The 15,375-nt window shown below is 36.0% G+C and overlaps 1 protein-coding gene across 2 annotated transcripts; it reads left to right on the forward strand.

The window, feature by feature from the left end:
• The first annotated feature begins 8,123 nt into the window (after positions 1 to 8,123).
• LOC104593036 (proteasome subunit beta type-7-A-like) lies at positions 8,124 to 15,258 on the forward strand. Of its 2 annotated transcripts, none has more exons than XM_010252675.3 (9): positions 8,124 to 8,500; positions 8,957 to 9,133; positions 12,027 to 12,168; positions 12,330 to 12,426; positions 12,582 to 12,651; positions 12,736 to 12,840; positions 13,213 to 13,311; positions 13,409 to 13,499; positions 14,978 to 15,258. In XM_010252675.3, exons 2-9 carry the CDS (start codon positions 8,990 to 8,992, stop codon positions 15,052 to 15,054), a joined length of 825 nt encoding a protein of 274 aa, XP_010250977.1. In that variant the 5' UTR covers positions 8,124 to 8,500; positions 8,957 to 8,989; the 3' UTR covers positions 15,055 to 15,258. The 2 variants fall into 2 exon arrangements, with proteins under 2 accessions (XP_010250977.1, XP_010250978.1); XM_010252676.3 differs by having other exon boundaries at positions 8,362 to 8,500; positions 8,972 to 9,133.
• The last annotated feature ends 117 nt before the right edge of the window (positions 15,259 to 15,375 follow it).

Raw genomic sequence — 15,375 nt, forward strand, 5'->3', positions numbered from 1 at the left:
CATGAATTTTTAATATTTTTCTTAAATTCATCACAACTTTTCAAAATGTCTAAAACTCATCTTGTTAGTAAGTTTTTATTTTTCAAAACTCACCTTCCCCTGGTGCACCATTAATACTTTTTAACAGAGGTGTTCATGTCAGCATAAATAACAATTTTCATGACCAAATTACCCTTGAATGGTGAGTTAGAGGAAAAGTGGTCTTTTTCGGTTTTCAATTTTCTTGTTTTTTTTACATTTTGAGTGTTTTGTTATAATTTCCAATGTTTTTTTATAATTTCTGTTTTTTTACGTTTTTCTATTTTCTACAATTTATAAATTTTCTTGTATTTGTTGTTATTTATTTACAATTTCTGTGTTTTTATATAATTTTTGGTGTTTTTTCTACAATTTTTATTTTCTAATTTTGTTTTTCAATTTCTATAGTTTCTATAATTTAAAAACATTTTTTTGTTTGCAATTTCTATATTTTTTGTAATTTCTATGTTTTATGTATTTTATATTTGAAATATTTTTTGAACTTTCTCCATTTTTCATGTCTAAATATTAAAATGGTAATATATTAAAACCCGCTAATTTATTTTGTATATATTTTATATTTTTTTATGAAGGTTAAAATGGTATTATATTAACACCCGTTAATATGTTTAACGTTAAGTTAGTAACATGGTGAATTTTAGACATTTTGAAAAATCGTGATGAATTTAAGAAAAATGTTGAAAACTCATGATAAGTTTTAAATAATTTCCCTTCTTTATTTAATTTTTGTTTTTCAAAAATTTCAAATATTACTGTCACGCACGAATGACTCCTTCACCAGTCACTAGGGTATGTTGGTTGTTGCAATTAGGATGGGGAAATGGGAATATTCTCCATTAGATTCCCATTTTCATGTGTTTGTTCACTTGGGTAGGGTGGGAAAATCGTGGGACGTTGATTTTCAAAACCAAGGATGTGGGGTCGCACTGAAATGATGTGACCCCGATGAGAAGAGAAAATTGTGAGAAGAAAATATCGACTTTTGACTGAAGCTTCACAGCCGTCCTCTCACCGTCTCCTTGTGTCTACAGCGTTCAAGTCTCCAACAACATTTTCGACGATATCCGACCAAGATAAAACCAGATCCATGACCATCGAATAAAGGAGATTATCTTTTTCACATTTTTGGCATCACCGATCTCCTCATGCCGTTGGAAAGACGTGGTAGATAGTCAGCTAAAAGCCATTGTTTCCGGCGGTATAAAGGTAGATGTTTTACAAATCTGCACTTCTCCACTTGTTCCCGTTAAAATGCGTCAAGGTGTTTATGCATTTTTCTGGGTTCAAACCTTCCCGTTAAAACGCATCAAGGTAAGAGTTTTCTTCCCTTAGATATGTTTTTCCAATGAGATATGTTTCTCTTCCCTCAGATTTGTTAAAACAGGTCCCAATTATTCTTCTTACTTTTTTTATTTTTATATGTTTTCTCGTTGGGGTGAAGAACTCCAGATATTGCGTCTCCCTTGTGTCCTGGTGAAAACCCTTCCTACATGCTCCTACTTTTCGATTTTTGCTGAGGTATTTGATTTATAAATATATTATTATTTGTTAATTTTTTTCTTGGCATTCTTCTTTTACTAATAGAAAAATGTTGATCACTAAACGTATATATTACAAAGCCGTCTATGTAAAACATCTTCTTTCACTCTATACATGAAACACCTTACAACTTAGTTTCCCCCTTTCTACTCAAATAAGTCAAGTGTTTAATAGATAGGAAATAATCCCAAAAAAAGTTTGGTAGATATGATATATGTTAATAAATGAAACCCCAAGCTAAAAGATTTGATTCATAATACAGAAATTCACTCTTTAATAGAGTTCTAAAATCTTACGTTCTTAGACAAATATTGATGGTGCGCGATTTGGATGTTCTTAGCTGTAGGGCAGTTCGGACGATAATCCGCTTTGCTAGCCGGTCAAACTGCAAAAGAAGAAGGCTTAGAGGACCTGGGGTGACTTACCCGGTCTGAGTGTTCCGATGCTTAAGTTAGTACTTTGTGTGTGAGTTGGAAACTTGAATGCTAGAAGGCTAGTGAGCAAATAATCGCGTCTACCTTCTAAGGTTGAAGGTAAGGCCTTTATATAGGCATTGTTTGGCATGGGCTTCATGCATTGTGTCCGAGATCTCCGGGAAGACGTGCCTAACCGGTCCGAAGTCCTCGGAGGTAGTCGTGCATGTAGACCAGTCTTTGCGCCTTATTCGGTTTCCTCCGAAACATTCGGTGTGGGAGCCAACTTCCAAGTGACGGAATGCATGCAAAATTGGCCAGCGATCATGTCTCGCAAGTCGCAACCTAGACCTCAATCAAGTTGGCAAGCCCTCAAGGGAGGTCGCTCATCATGTTGAGGTTACTTTTGACCGGTACTGATGAGGTACCACAGGTCGGCCCTGGATGAAGCGCTGCTAATCGCCTTGAGTTGTGGATGAGGTCGCCAGCTAGGTTTCCACCAGGCCAGTGGAGGTAGGTTGCCAGGTCGGTGGAGGTAGATCACTAGGTGGGCGGAGGCAGGTCACCAACTAGGTTTCCACCATGTCGGCGGAGGTAGGTCACCAGGTGGGCGGAGGCAGGTCGCTAGGTCAGCAGCGGGGGTAGTTCGCCAAGTCGGCGGCAGAGGCAGGTCGCTAGGTCAACGAAGGCAAGTTGGCGGAGGTAGGTTGCCAGATAGGACTCCATCATTTTGGCTAAGGCAAGTCATCGCCTAAGTGGTGTCGGGGTGTCATCCAGCTGTTATGAGATGCCATGTGCCATGATGCCAGTGGAGGGCCAAATCTGCCCTCATTAAATACCATGCCATTGACTTGAACTAGTGGAAGATGTATCATGGAAAATTCAATATTTTCAATGTTCATGATTTTTTTAATATCACAATGTCAACAAAATTCACTTATTACTATGCCATGTCACCCCATAAATAAAGGTTGTGTTGTGGAGTTGGAGAATGTATGTATTTATCGAAATGGAATGAAACCAAGCATCATGCAAAATTTTCTCATCAACTAAACACTTGAAAGCATATTATATAGGATAATGGCTCTAGCAAACAAACATCATCCCATCCTTTCTCAACAACCAAACAAACCAACTTCAGGAATTTCCTGACCCTACTCCTTCCCCACCCTACTTGTCGAGTTGGATTCGAGCTCTATAACGATGTGACTAAAACCCATTAGAGTCCCACGGATACCAAAAGAAGATAAATCATTCACTCTTTCTATTATATATAAGAGAGTGCCAAAGAATTTAATGAAGAATACCAGGAAGCCGTTTGGTGGCTTTCTTGACAAAAATGCATTTCAACTCCAATACTTCCATCTTCTCTTGAACAAGAACACCCTTTGGGTACTTGGGCATCAAAGGGTAATGCAGCGCAAGGTAGAAGACAATGAACAATATCTTAATTTGAATGGTAGTTTTGACAATTTTTAAAAATTTCAAGTTGCATATGTCATCACGTGACCAGATAACTGACGGTCGGTTATCGAAAGGGGTTGTAGTGACACTTTTTGAAAGTTTGTGTACTGTAGTGACACATTTGAAAGTTCGGGTACTAACTTAACACTACCCCCAAAGTTTAGGGTACTAAAGTGAAATTTTCCCTTCAATGAATTTCGGTCGCACCAACGCATCAAATTTTTTATGGGTAAAATATAAAAACCTCTCCCAAAGGTTCTCACAATCTATCATAACCTCCAATGAGATTTGACTTATAGCAATGGAAAAATCTTCGATCTAAAAATCACATGAAATTTTCAATCTACCGGTTTAAAATTTCAATCAATGTACCATTGAGAGACTTTTGTCTAAGTGATTTACCATAAAAAAATGTCAATCGAAAGAATAGTTTACATTGGAAACAAGCAATTGGAAAAGTGCACCGATTTAGAGTTTTACACTGGTCTGCTTTTATATATGAAACAAACACGTATAAATGTGAATCAATGATGAAGTTTTACATTGATTTGCATTTACACCACAATCAAACCTCTTTTCTAGTCTTGTAGTTTTATAAAAGCTTACAGATACCTCTCTTTCATCATTGTTTTAGTAATGAAGTATCTTTTAATATAATTCAAAATGATAAGTTTGTTATTCTAAAGTCTAAACTTCATTTGACCTATGTATTTATAGAATAAAATTACAGTTATTATTTTTAATCTAATTCGGGTATTTTCTTAAATCATAAGAGAAAAAAGTTCTTTTGGAGTTATTTTAGTAAATTTTTACTGAATTGATAGATATAAAAGTAAAATGGATACTTTCAAAAAATTAATGCATTACACTAAGGTTATTATGCATTCAGAACTAATAATAAAAGGAAGGTAACTACGAGTTGATAATAAAAGGAAGATAACTACAAGTTTCTTCAATATTACAGGGGAGGTTTTTGTGAAATGCAACGTTAGGAGAGGTTTTATGATTGTCAACAACCTTAGAGGAAATTTTTATATTTTACGAGTTTTATAATAGACAACAAAGAGAGTTTCAACTGATGGCGTGGAATAATAACTAAATCTGTTATTTGCTCCACTTTACCAGCTCATCTATTTTCTTATCAATTGTTGATTGATGATTTTACTATGCACATAATTTTAGTCACTCCTGGGGTCCTGACTCATCCAAGGACCAAGGGAAATCCTCTTCGTGCAATAAAATAAAGGGGAAATTAGTAACAGATGAATGTACAAAGTACTCTTTGGTTTTCAAAACATAAAGTACCCCGGTGATATCGACCTAATGTGAACCTTTCATAATTTTAATGTGATATATCACCTAATGAGGAGTAATTTGGCCGATCAATCATAATGAAATGCATGGCGAATCTAAACTGTCTAAAGACACCTCGACGCCATGTAGGAATAGGTCAGATTGAGCCAGGTCAGCCTAAATCGGCATGTTGCCCTTTCAGCTAGGCGAAGCATGTCACTTTGGGAGAACAAGCTGAGGACTTCAGGTCCCGGCTTGATCTCCCCAATCTGGCCAACCAACGGACTAAGTAGCCAGTTGACCTCTGGGGTACCAACCTACGTGGCAGGCTGTTCATATCCAGTTAGCACATCCATCGGTTTTGAAATCAACGATGACACGTTGCCCACCTAATAGGGATAACCCCAATACTTGAAGGATTCAGAGAGATTGGATGAGGATCGTCACTGGAGCTGGTGTGACATGCTCTAAGGATAATGGGCCAATAAGGCCTACTGCTCCTGTATATCTTGGGCATGGCTCTTGGACCCTAAGGCATATAAATAGGCACACTCATACCTTCACAAGGTATGCACGATTAAGTGCAATCAAGCCTCTTGCTCACACTCCCCTTTTCTGCTTTCTACTTTCTAAACAATTCTCATAAGTTCGATTAACTTAAGCCTCTTGCAGATTCATCTATCAACCTTGTCCATCAATCATCCGAGCTATCCTCCAGTAGGGAAGTCGAGTGATTTGTGCTTCATCATCACCTAAACATTATGATGGTGCTTGGTTCTATTGTTGTTTACTAAAAAAAGTGGAGTCGGCTCATTGCCACATAGGTGTTTTTTAGGGTTCAACTATGATACTGGAAATACATTATACTCAGAAAACTTATAGCCAATGAATCAATAGGTACCAATCAGGTGGTATTCATCAAATTCATAGGGGTGCTTTAATTGGTCAAATCTCTTCTGATGTTGTGTCTTTCTGGTATCATAGATTTTCCCTTATTTTGAAATGTTGTTTGGTAAATCGTTTATTAAATAAACATTTGTCTTGGTTTGTGTAAAAGCCAAAAATTGGGGGAATCTTCATTTTAATGTTTTCCCTAACACCAAGGCATTTATTTATAATATATTCAGCTTATGTGGATTCTAATGGTGTCTAATGGCACCTAGCTGTAAAACAAGAACAAAAAACGTTTATACACCACTTTTCTCATTTTTCAAGATAAATCATGTACAAAACATTTATTAAATAAACTGTCATTTTTTGCCCTTTGATAAAATCAAATAAATAAATAAATAACTATAGTGCCATGAGCTCAAACTCCTACATTGGCTTTTGCATCTAAAGTGATGTTCTAACTTTTAACGGTTCCATGGCATAGAGACAAAAACAAGGGTGAGATGTGGGTATGATTTTTTACCACCAAGGCTCAGTTTGGAAAGAAAACAAATACAAGTATGTAGAGTGAAAAATCATGTATTTTGTATATATTTATAATGTACATATTTGTATTTGTACTCTTTCCAAATTGCACCCAAAGAAAATAAAAATGTTATTGAGCTGCAATGGAATACATGCACCCACTTTTTTTACCCTGCTTAAGTGCATAACTACATATGGAGTTTGATGCATTAAATAGCTCAACCTTAGAATAATGCAAGTGTAAATAAAGATTATTTGCACTCTTTTCTCAAACTTAACCTAAAAATAAATATTATTAAAAATAAGTCCAACGTTATGGAGATAAGAAACTCATCATCAAAGCCAAGCCTTTCGTTAAGGATTGGCGTAGTTTGAAAACAAATCATGATTAGAAAAAAGGTTCAAAGAAAATGACTAAAGCCGGAAAACATGAAGAAGAACAATTCTTCAGTGAATAGTTAAAAGGAAAAAATCAACAAAACCTCTATAGCTTTGGTCCAACTGCTCTTTATATAGACTTCTTTACATTCTTATGCCTTGTATAAGAAAGTTTCATAATCTAATTAAACTCTCCTTGTTAGAATTATACTAAATCTCATCAAGAAAGAAAGTCCTAATTAAAGACAAATTTAAAATCCTGTTATTATGCTAACCTGATAAATGTGAACCAATATAGATTAGACACAAAAATCCTAAATGAAGCTATCTTGATAAATGCGAATTGAGGTGAGTCATTGAAATCCACCTAATAAATGTTTACTTGGTTGGGGTGAATCTTGTACTGCATTAATGGGCATGTGACAATAGTTTTGCAACTAATTACTTGTTATCCATCATATATTTCACCTGCAACTAGTGAGCAGTAAGCCTTTGATGTTAAAAATAAAAAAAAGAGAGAGAAGAAGGGATGAGTGGTGAGATCCTTTATTTAATCGCCTTGTACCTGGTGCAAGTGTAAAAGAAGGTACCCAAGAATGGGAAAAAAGAGGGATCATATTAATACATAAATTGCAAAGAGGGTGTCATACCAATACACAATGTATAGACAATGAAGTCAATGACAATTATGCTCTTAACTTTCATTTGCAGCAAATGCCTCCTTAACTTTCATTTTGCAACAAATACTCCCATTCGTTGGAGTTTCTGTAGTTAATTTCGAAAAGGATTTTCATTTAGTTGTTTTTCTTTTAATTCCCAAGCTTTTCTGATTTATTTTAATGATTAATGATTTTATTAATTTTTTAAATATAATATTGAAGTCCTCTTAGATTTTTTAATGTTTCCTTTGACTTTTATTGACTTGTTGGAGAAAGGAGTGGATAATTTTTATATTTTAAGATAAGGAGATACATTATGAAACAAGAATTTAAACTTTTTTTTTTTACATGATGTCTTTGTAATTTACCTTTTTTTTTCCAACTTACTATTGTTTTGGCCTTTTGGGTATTGCTAGGAACTTTGCTTATAGGGGTGCAACTTGGGTAAGTCCAACTTGAACTCCAACAAACTCAGTCATCAAATTTACATGAGTTAAATTTGGATTTTAGGGCATCGGGCTCGTCTTTGGCCCAAAAATTTGGACTTATTTACCTATGTATATATATATATATATATATATATTTAATAAACAATATATAAATGCATATATATACGTTTACATGCATCCATATTTTTGTATATTAAACTTTAACGTAGGCTGATTGATCAATCCGAACCCAACCTAAATACATTTCGGATTGGGCTCGGATTAGACAGTTCGGACTTAACCTCAACCTCCACCCTTCTACCCAATATTAGGGTTGAGCCTGCATTGTTCGGCGCAGTCCGCCCGACTTGCACCACTGCGCGCTTTGCTTTCACGTTTATTAGTTGTTTTAGAATTCAGATTAGCTAAACGCTTTAGCTGTTCAGAACGCTGTGAAACCAATGATAAAGTTACACGCCCAGGGTCATTGTCTCATTGATTCAGCCTGCTGAACAGCTAAACCTTGCTCTTTCTTTTATAAAGTACGCACGGTAGGAATAGCATATATACTCTCACAGTAGGATGTTAACACTGTGATGCGTGATGATGGGTCCTGATCATGTTTTGAAAGTGTTAATCTACGGTTCTGATTTCGAGATAAGAGTTCAAGGTCTGTAATAGTAGGTACACGAGCAGGTCTATTTTAAAGGAAAGTTGAAAAACCGGAAGAAAAATCGCAAAATAAGTGTAGAACCCTCCCTTTCTTCTGCTCCAAGTCTGCAACTATTGTCCTCGCTCTGTGTTCTAAGCATCTTGAGCTGAGTCTGGTTGAACTATTTCTCGGGCAATCTATTTGCGTCTCCAATTTCTTGTAAGTTTCGGCTTGGTTGATTATTATAGGGTTTTGAGGGGAAAAAGAAAGGATTGTCGATATTTAGTTTAATCGATCCTGTAATTGAAAGCTTAAAACCTAGGGCTTCGTCAATGCAGACGCTATAATGGGTTCTTTCAATTTCGTATAAATTGTACCATTATTTCTGTAATTTTATTCTCCGCTAATTCATTTTCTTTTCTCTTAACCATGCAAGTCACGATGTATATGTTCTTTCAATTTTCCCAAATCTAGAATCTGGATTTCTCACTCCTGTTCTCCTTTGTGGTTAATAACCATGTTTAGTTTAAGGTTACTTATTTTGATGTAGTTGTCTTAATTTCTTTAATCACATATTCTCGTCTCGTCGCCTTTCACACTCTATTTTTATGTGCATTTTACTGAGGGTCTGACACTAAACCATGTTATGATCACTTACACATGGTTGTTGTTAAGCGCTTTGTTTTGCAGGTTCATCGGAAATCAGATATGTCTAAAGCAGTTGTTGATCTTCCTCCCAAGGGTGGGTTTAGTTTTGATCTCTGCAGAAGAAATGAGATGCTCATTTCAAAGGGTGTTCACCCACCATCTTTTCGGAAGACTGGAACTACCATTGTTGGTCTAGTTTTCAAGGTATGTGATTTACAATACCGTTTGTCTAAAGAGTGCCATTTATTGCTCATTCTTTCCGTCTGAAGGTTTCCATGGCATTGTAACGAATGCTGCATTCTAAAATTGAAATTTACCATAGATGATACTTTATAATTAAAAATTTACAATTAGAACAATGCTTTAAGCTAGTAGGCTGTTTAGCGTTTTATGTTTCTATTAAAGAAGGAAATACAACAGGATTATATAATCTAATGCCTGTCTTCCCTGTATAAAACAGGTTCAGATTCGGATGGCAGATTCAATTAGATATTGACAAGTGCAGCTGTGCTTATTGAATTTTAACTAATATTCCTCCCATCCAAGAGTAATTATAACAGGACATGTAGAGGGATAAGATGCAATTTGCAATATGTAAAATTCAAACCAATGGGAATTTGGTTTAAGAAGGTTCTTTAAAGAACTTGGTATAGTGCTTTATGGTGTGCATGTTTTGGAGTGTATATTTGACTTCAATATTGGGGATTGTGCATGAAGTGGTCATTGCCTCATTGGGTAAGGTGGAGTGTTATAGGGTAGCTAGATCTTTGCTTGGGTTGTAGAACCTATTGATGCCCAGATACAGATAGCAACATGAACACATATACAGGAGATGGTTACATAACTCTCCATTTCCTAAAATCCCAGATGAGGTATGGTCCATATGGACATAAATATGTATATTTCCATATAATGTAGATATATCATGCTTCTCTGTCTAGTTTTTGAAGCTAAGTATCATTTCTCAAGACTTATGTCCTTCCAAATTCTATTAAATTTCTAATGTATACAGTTTCTTATGGTATAATTTTCTAAATCATACCATTTTACATACCTTAAAAGCATTAATTCTATAGAGTTCACCTAGAATTGTCTATGCAGTTTCTAGTCTCATATGCATTGTTCCAACACTGGTATGCTAGGCATATACAGGAAATCTAGGCATCAAAGTGTAAATACAGGTATCTAGGTTACAGTTTTTGGAAGGAATGATAGCATCCTGGACGAACAGCTATTTATCCAATAGGAAGGTCATTTATTTATTGGGAGAATGACCGATCAGCCCAGGGTCAGAATTTGTAGGCTCAAAGTACTGCCAGGGTAGGTGCCAGCTCGGAATTGATGCCAATTCACGGGCGGGCGTTGGTGCATAGAGTGTGGGTCGTTGACCTTTTGAATGTTTATAGCTCTGCAGTGGAAATCGGAAATTTGTAGGCTCAAAGTATTTGGCTCATGTTATCCACCTTTGCCACCTACTGCTTGCATCTTTGTTTCATTGGTAAATTGAAATTTAAGCTGCTTTGGAAGTGCATGGATTAATTTGTAGATACCACATAGAAAGGCACCTTCTTTTGGAATATGAGAATTCCTGATGGATGAAAAATAATACTTGATTGGAGGTGGGAATGTGTCTTAGGACTGGGTTTTGGGAGGAATATGCTGTCCTCTGGTAGATCTGGCATGGTTAAGAACGTAAATACGCAATCATGGCTAATTGCTTTAAAAGAAAGTATGCGAAGTTGTGATCTAGCCCCACTTTCTGCAAATCCTTTGGTTGGCAAACAGAGATAAAAAAATACTTATGAAGGGACCATTATTTTCATTGAAATTTGGAGAGTTTTATATCAGACATTTTAAAAAAGTTGATCATCATGGGTTCCACTTAATTTGTCTCCCAGTTTTTCTTGTTTTCTAATTAGGTTTTAAGCTTCCTTTGGTTGCCAAGAAAATAAGAGAGTGAAAAAATTACTGAATTTTTTTAGGAAAATAGAAAGTGCACTTTGCACATCAAAAACAAAAACAACACAAAAAGTGCATTTGGTTGCACTGGATGTGTTTTCTAGCGGCAGAAGGTGTCCTCTATATTTGTCCCTCCTTGAGAAGTTGCTATGGTGTTTCAGGCAGGGGAATGATAGGCTATGGAAGAGGGCTTCGAAAGTAAATATTGATGCAGCAATCTAAGGTTGCAATGATGGGTAATTGAAAGGCAGCTAAGGGCCTTTAGTTGGAACTGTGTAGTGAAGAAATTTCCAAGAATTTTACAAGCACATTGCACTTCAGGTGGGAGTAGAAGGATCACATCAGTCAATAGAAGGATGTATTGCATGGTCCAACAGACCTATACCGAGATTTTTAGGTTTGTCTCATGGAAACAAATGGAGAGAAAGTAGCAACTAGCAAGTGATCGCTGAGAATCTATCTTGGCACTGTGTGAGTAGCAATCTCCTTGGAGGACTCTTCAATAATTAGGAGTAGACTAATTGGTGCTACTGCTAGAATGAATGGAATAGTTCATTTCCTCCATGTTTTAAGGAGATTAAAGATATGATCAGAACAACCAATAGGGGCCTTGTCGATTGAATCCTTTTTTATTTGCTCCTGCAAGGTGGAATAGATGTTACCTTCTCTTTTGTTTGGAAATATGTGGTTTTGACATTTTGTTTCTTCACTTTTCCATCAGTTATTACATTATTTGTAAAGGGGAAGACAAGGATACATATTTGAACACTAAAATCTAAATATTAAAGTCTATACATACGTACATATAGTGCCCAACTTCTATTTCTGATGCCTCTTATCTCCCTCTAGTTAACATAGATTGTCATTAGAACAACAATGCAAATTTTTTCTGTGATTTTTTTCAATAAAGAAAGTTTTTTTCCAGCATGAGTGTTATTGACATCAAAATTGATAATTCTTGATCTTCTTGGTATAACTACAAGGAGGCTTGTTCATGCATCTTTTATTTTATCATAATCCTCATCTTCATCATCTGAGCCTTGATCCTATTTGATGTCTTCTTATTTCATTAGATATAGGTTCTAATTCTTGGATCACAGGGTTTTCTTTGGGTTTATTAATTTGAAATTATCGTCAGGATGGTGTCATTCTTGGAGCAGATACAAGAGCCACCGAAGGGCCCATAGTTTGTGACAAGAACTGTGAGAAAATCCATTACATTGCACCTAATATTTATTGTTGTGGAGCAGGGACTGCTGCTGATACTGAAGCAGTAACAGGTATTTTTCAAGATTTATTATGGTTTGCATCATAACATGCATTTGGTTTTACAATAGTTACACTGCCGTGGAACAATATCCTTCATATTTTATTGTCATGTGGGTTTTTTTTATCAGTATATTGTCATGTGGATTCTTCATTTATAGTTGTCTTTTGTTAGACATGGTTAGCTCCCAGCTGCAGCTACATCGTTATCATACTGGTCGAGAATCAAGGGTTATTACAGCTCTTACCCTTCTAAAGTCTCATCTTTTCAGGTAAATATTTGTCACTTGAGTACTGATAAGATAAAAAACTAAAACATTTTACGAATAAAAAAAAGAAAAATCCGGAATGCTGTCATAGCATTATTTGAGTTTTACGTAGTGGAAGCATATCCTACTTGTGTCTAACTGCTTCACCTTTTGTCTAGTTACCAAGGATATGTTAGTGCTGCTTTGGTACTTGGTGGAGTTGACATCACTGGACCACATTTGCACACAGTAAGTTTAGGCATCCAAAACACCCCATCTTTTCTGGTTCTAACAATGTGTTGACCTTTATAACAAGAATGCCTTGTGATGCAGATATACCCTCATGGCTCAACTGACACTCTGCCATTTGCTACAATGGGTTCGGGTTCTTTGGCTGCAATGGCTGTCTTTGAGTCAAAGTTCAGAGAAGGCCTGACTGTAAGTCTGTCTGCTATTAGTTCAATTAAATAGTTGTAATGCACTTGTGATGTATAATCCTATTTATAAACAATCCAGCATGGAGGACTTACATGCCCTCAACAATTCAATCTCGAATTTTCAACATGAACCTTCCGGAATTTTGGTGGATATTGGATCCACATCGTAAGTGATAGCATGGTGGTGGTTTGCTATAGAATGTTCATCTTTGTTTTTTCTATCAAATAGATTGAACAACTAGTACTTTCCTTGTGATCTTTAGTAGGGAAAAGAAGTTTCCTTTCATTTTAATGCTGGATCCCAAGGTTCTAGAGAATTAATGACACTAGTTCATGATTCTGGAAATTTAGGTTTTTGGGTGTTTCTTTGCAGAGAGAAGAGGGAATAGAGCTTGTATGTGAGGCTATATGCTCTGGTATTTTCAATGACTTGGGCAGTGGAAGCAATGTTGATGTCTGCGTAATAACCAAGGTTTGTTTATCCTCATTGTATCCCACATTTGGAAAGTAGTTCTTGACTTGTTATCTTATTTAGCTATATATTTCTTTTGTTAATGCTGGTAATGCAGGGGCACAAAGAGTACCTGAGGAACCACCAGATGCCAAACCCTAGGACCTATGTCAGTTCTAAAGGCTACACTTTCCCCAAGGGTCTGACTGGTTAGTAATTACCTTCACTGATATATCACATGGAATTGCTTATTTATTTGTCAAGCATAAGTGGTAATGTTTGAAGTTCAAATTAAAATGTCTATATTAGTTTATTCACTTGTTTTTATTTTTACACTCAACTTGATTCAATTTTGCAAAAAAAAAAAAAAACTGCTGGAAATCTTGTGTCATGTCTAGGGGTGTGGTGCATGAAGTAAATAAATAATTTGTTCTTGCAGTCAACTGATACATCATCTGAAAAGTCATGACAGTATGATATGTGATCTTCCAATAACTATAAACTAGCTGATTCTAACCATCTGATCAGTTGATTTTGGTTGGTCATAAAATTCGTCAATCGAGAAGGGGTGTGGTCTAAGCAAATGTTTTCAACTTGTCATTGACCTGGATGGTTACAACATTTGACCTGTCACCTGGGGAGAAAATTGGTTGGCAAACTGTTGAGCTGGATGTCCTAGCACAAGTGAGTCAACTGAAAACCTATAGCCCTAGGGTTTACTGTTGACTCACTTGTGCCGCCATCAACATCTTGCAGCCCTCTACAGCTGAAACTGGATCGTTGGATTGTTCAATGGGCAAAGGTTCATACCTTGATGTAAATTTTATGAGTCCGGAGTCCCCCAACATGTCCCCCATTACATAAGAACTGAAAACATAGCTGTAGTTCCCTATTTCACATTCTGGAGAGAGGGATAGATGTCAATGACAACTAGTAAATCAGATCTAGGTTTACTGTTGACTCGCTTGTTATTTGTGCCACCATCAACATCTTAACAGCCCTCTCCAGCTGAAACCAGTTGCAATTCAATCACTTAAAACTCCAAACTCTTGTCTCAGGAATTCTTATTTCTCTTTGGTTCTGGCCAGTGATTTCTTCTTCCCTGCTTCGGCAAGTTAATCACTCCAAACTCCAAAGTCTTTTCATGTATTCTTCTGGGCTTCAGCAAGTTTGGAAGACTGAAAACCAGTCTTTTTCCGTTTGGTAATCAAAAGCTGGTAAGACCAAAAGATGTATGCATGGAAAGGCCCAAAAAGACCAATTTCGGGAAGCTTCAAATGAAGTTTTTTTTTGGTCATTCAAGTTTCAACGTGATAAATAGCTTCTAAATGCGTTTTTAAATGCCTGGTAGACCTAATCACTTGTCAAACGATCTCTGTCTTTAAAAACAATACCCCGAAAGCTGAATAATTAAATATGTTTTTTGGCCATCTTGGCTGCTGGAAAATCTTTCTAAAAAGACTTCACCAAGAGTTTAAGTGTTATGTGGACGTGCTTGGATTTATGACAATCTACATAATCGTGTGATTTATGACAAGTGTGCGTAACATGTCTATCAGACTATCAATTTCTTGTTCCCTTTTGGTGTTGATATCGTTAAATCCCATCTTCCTCCGTATTATTACAATATGTTATTGAATGCCAAGCTAACATGCTCTATTTCTGTTGACCTTTTTTATGGTGACAGAGGTTTTGACAACAAAGATTACTCCGTTGAAGGAGAAAGTGGAAGTTATCGAAGGAAATGATGCAATGGAAGAGTGAAATGCCCCAACCACGACCCGTATTTCATAGTGGAAGTTTGATTTTACCTTTCTCAGTTTGTTTTCAGAGCCTATCTATAAAGATTGCAATGGTAACAATGTACTTTAGAACTCAAATTAAACCAACGTTAAGTACTGTATTTTCGTTACTTTTCGATTTCGTCACCCTTCTCGGTCAATACTAGCGTAGATCCATTTCCTATTCTATTTTGGGTTTTGTTTTTTTTTTTCAGAATTTATATTGCATTTTCATATAAACATTTATTGCTAAAGTAGTTTCATAATTCTATGGATTCGTGATTGAACTGAAAAATAAGAACGT

Source organism: Nelumbo nucifera, chromosome 3 (assembly GCF_055504915.1).
Source record: "Nelumbo nucifera cultivar China Antique chromosome 3, China Antique-T2T, whole genome shotgun sequence".
NCBI lineage: Eukaryota > Viridiplantae > Streptophyta > Magnoliopsida > Proteales > Nelumbonaceae > Nelumbo > Nelumbo nucifera.

Coding starts and splice junctions, on each gene's coding strand:
- LOC104593036 (XM_010252675.3), top strand. CDS start 8,990: ATGTCTAAAGCAGTTGTTGATCTTCCTCCCAAGGGTGGGTTTAGTTTT. Junction 12,169..12,329: donor TGATACTGAAGCAGTAACAG/GTATTTTTCAAG, acceptor GTCTTTTGTTAG/ACATGGTTAGCTCCCAGCTG. Junction 12,841..13,212: donor AGTTCAGAGAAGGCCTGACT/GTAAGTCTGTCT, acceptor GTTTCTTTGCAG/AGAGAAGAGGGAATAGAGCT.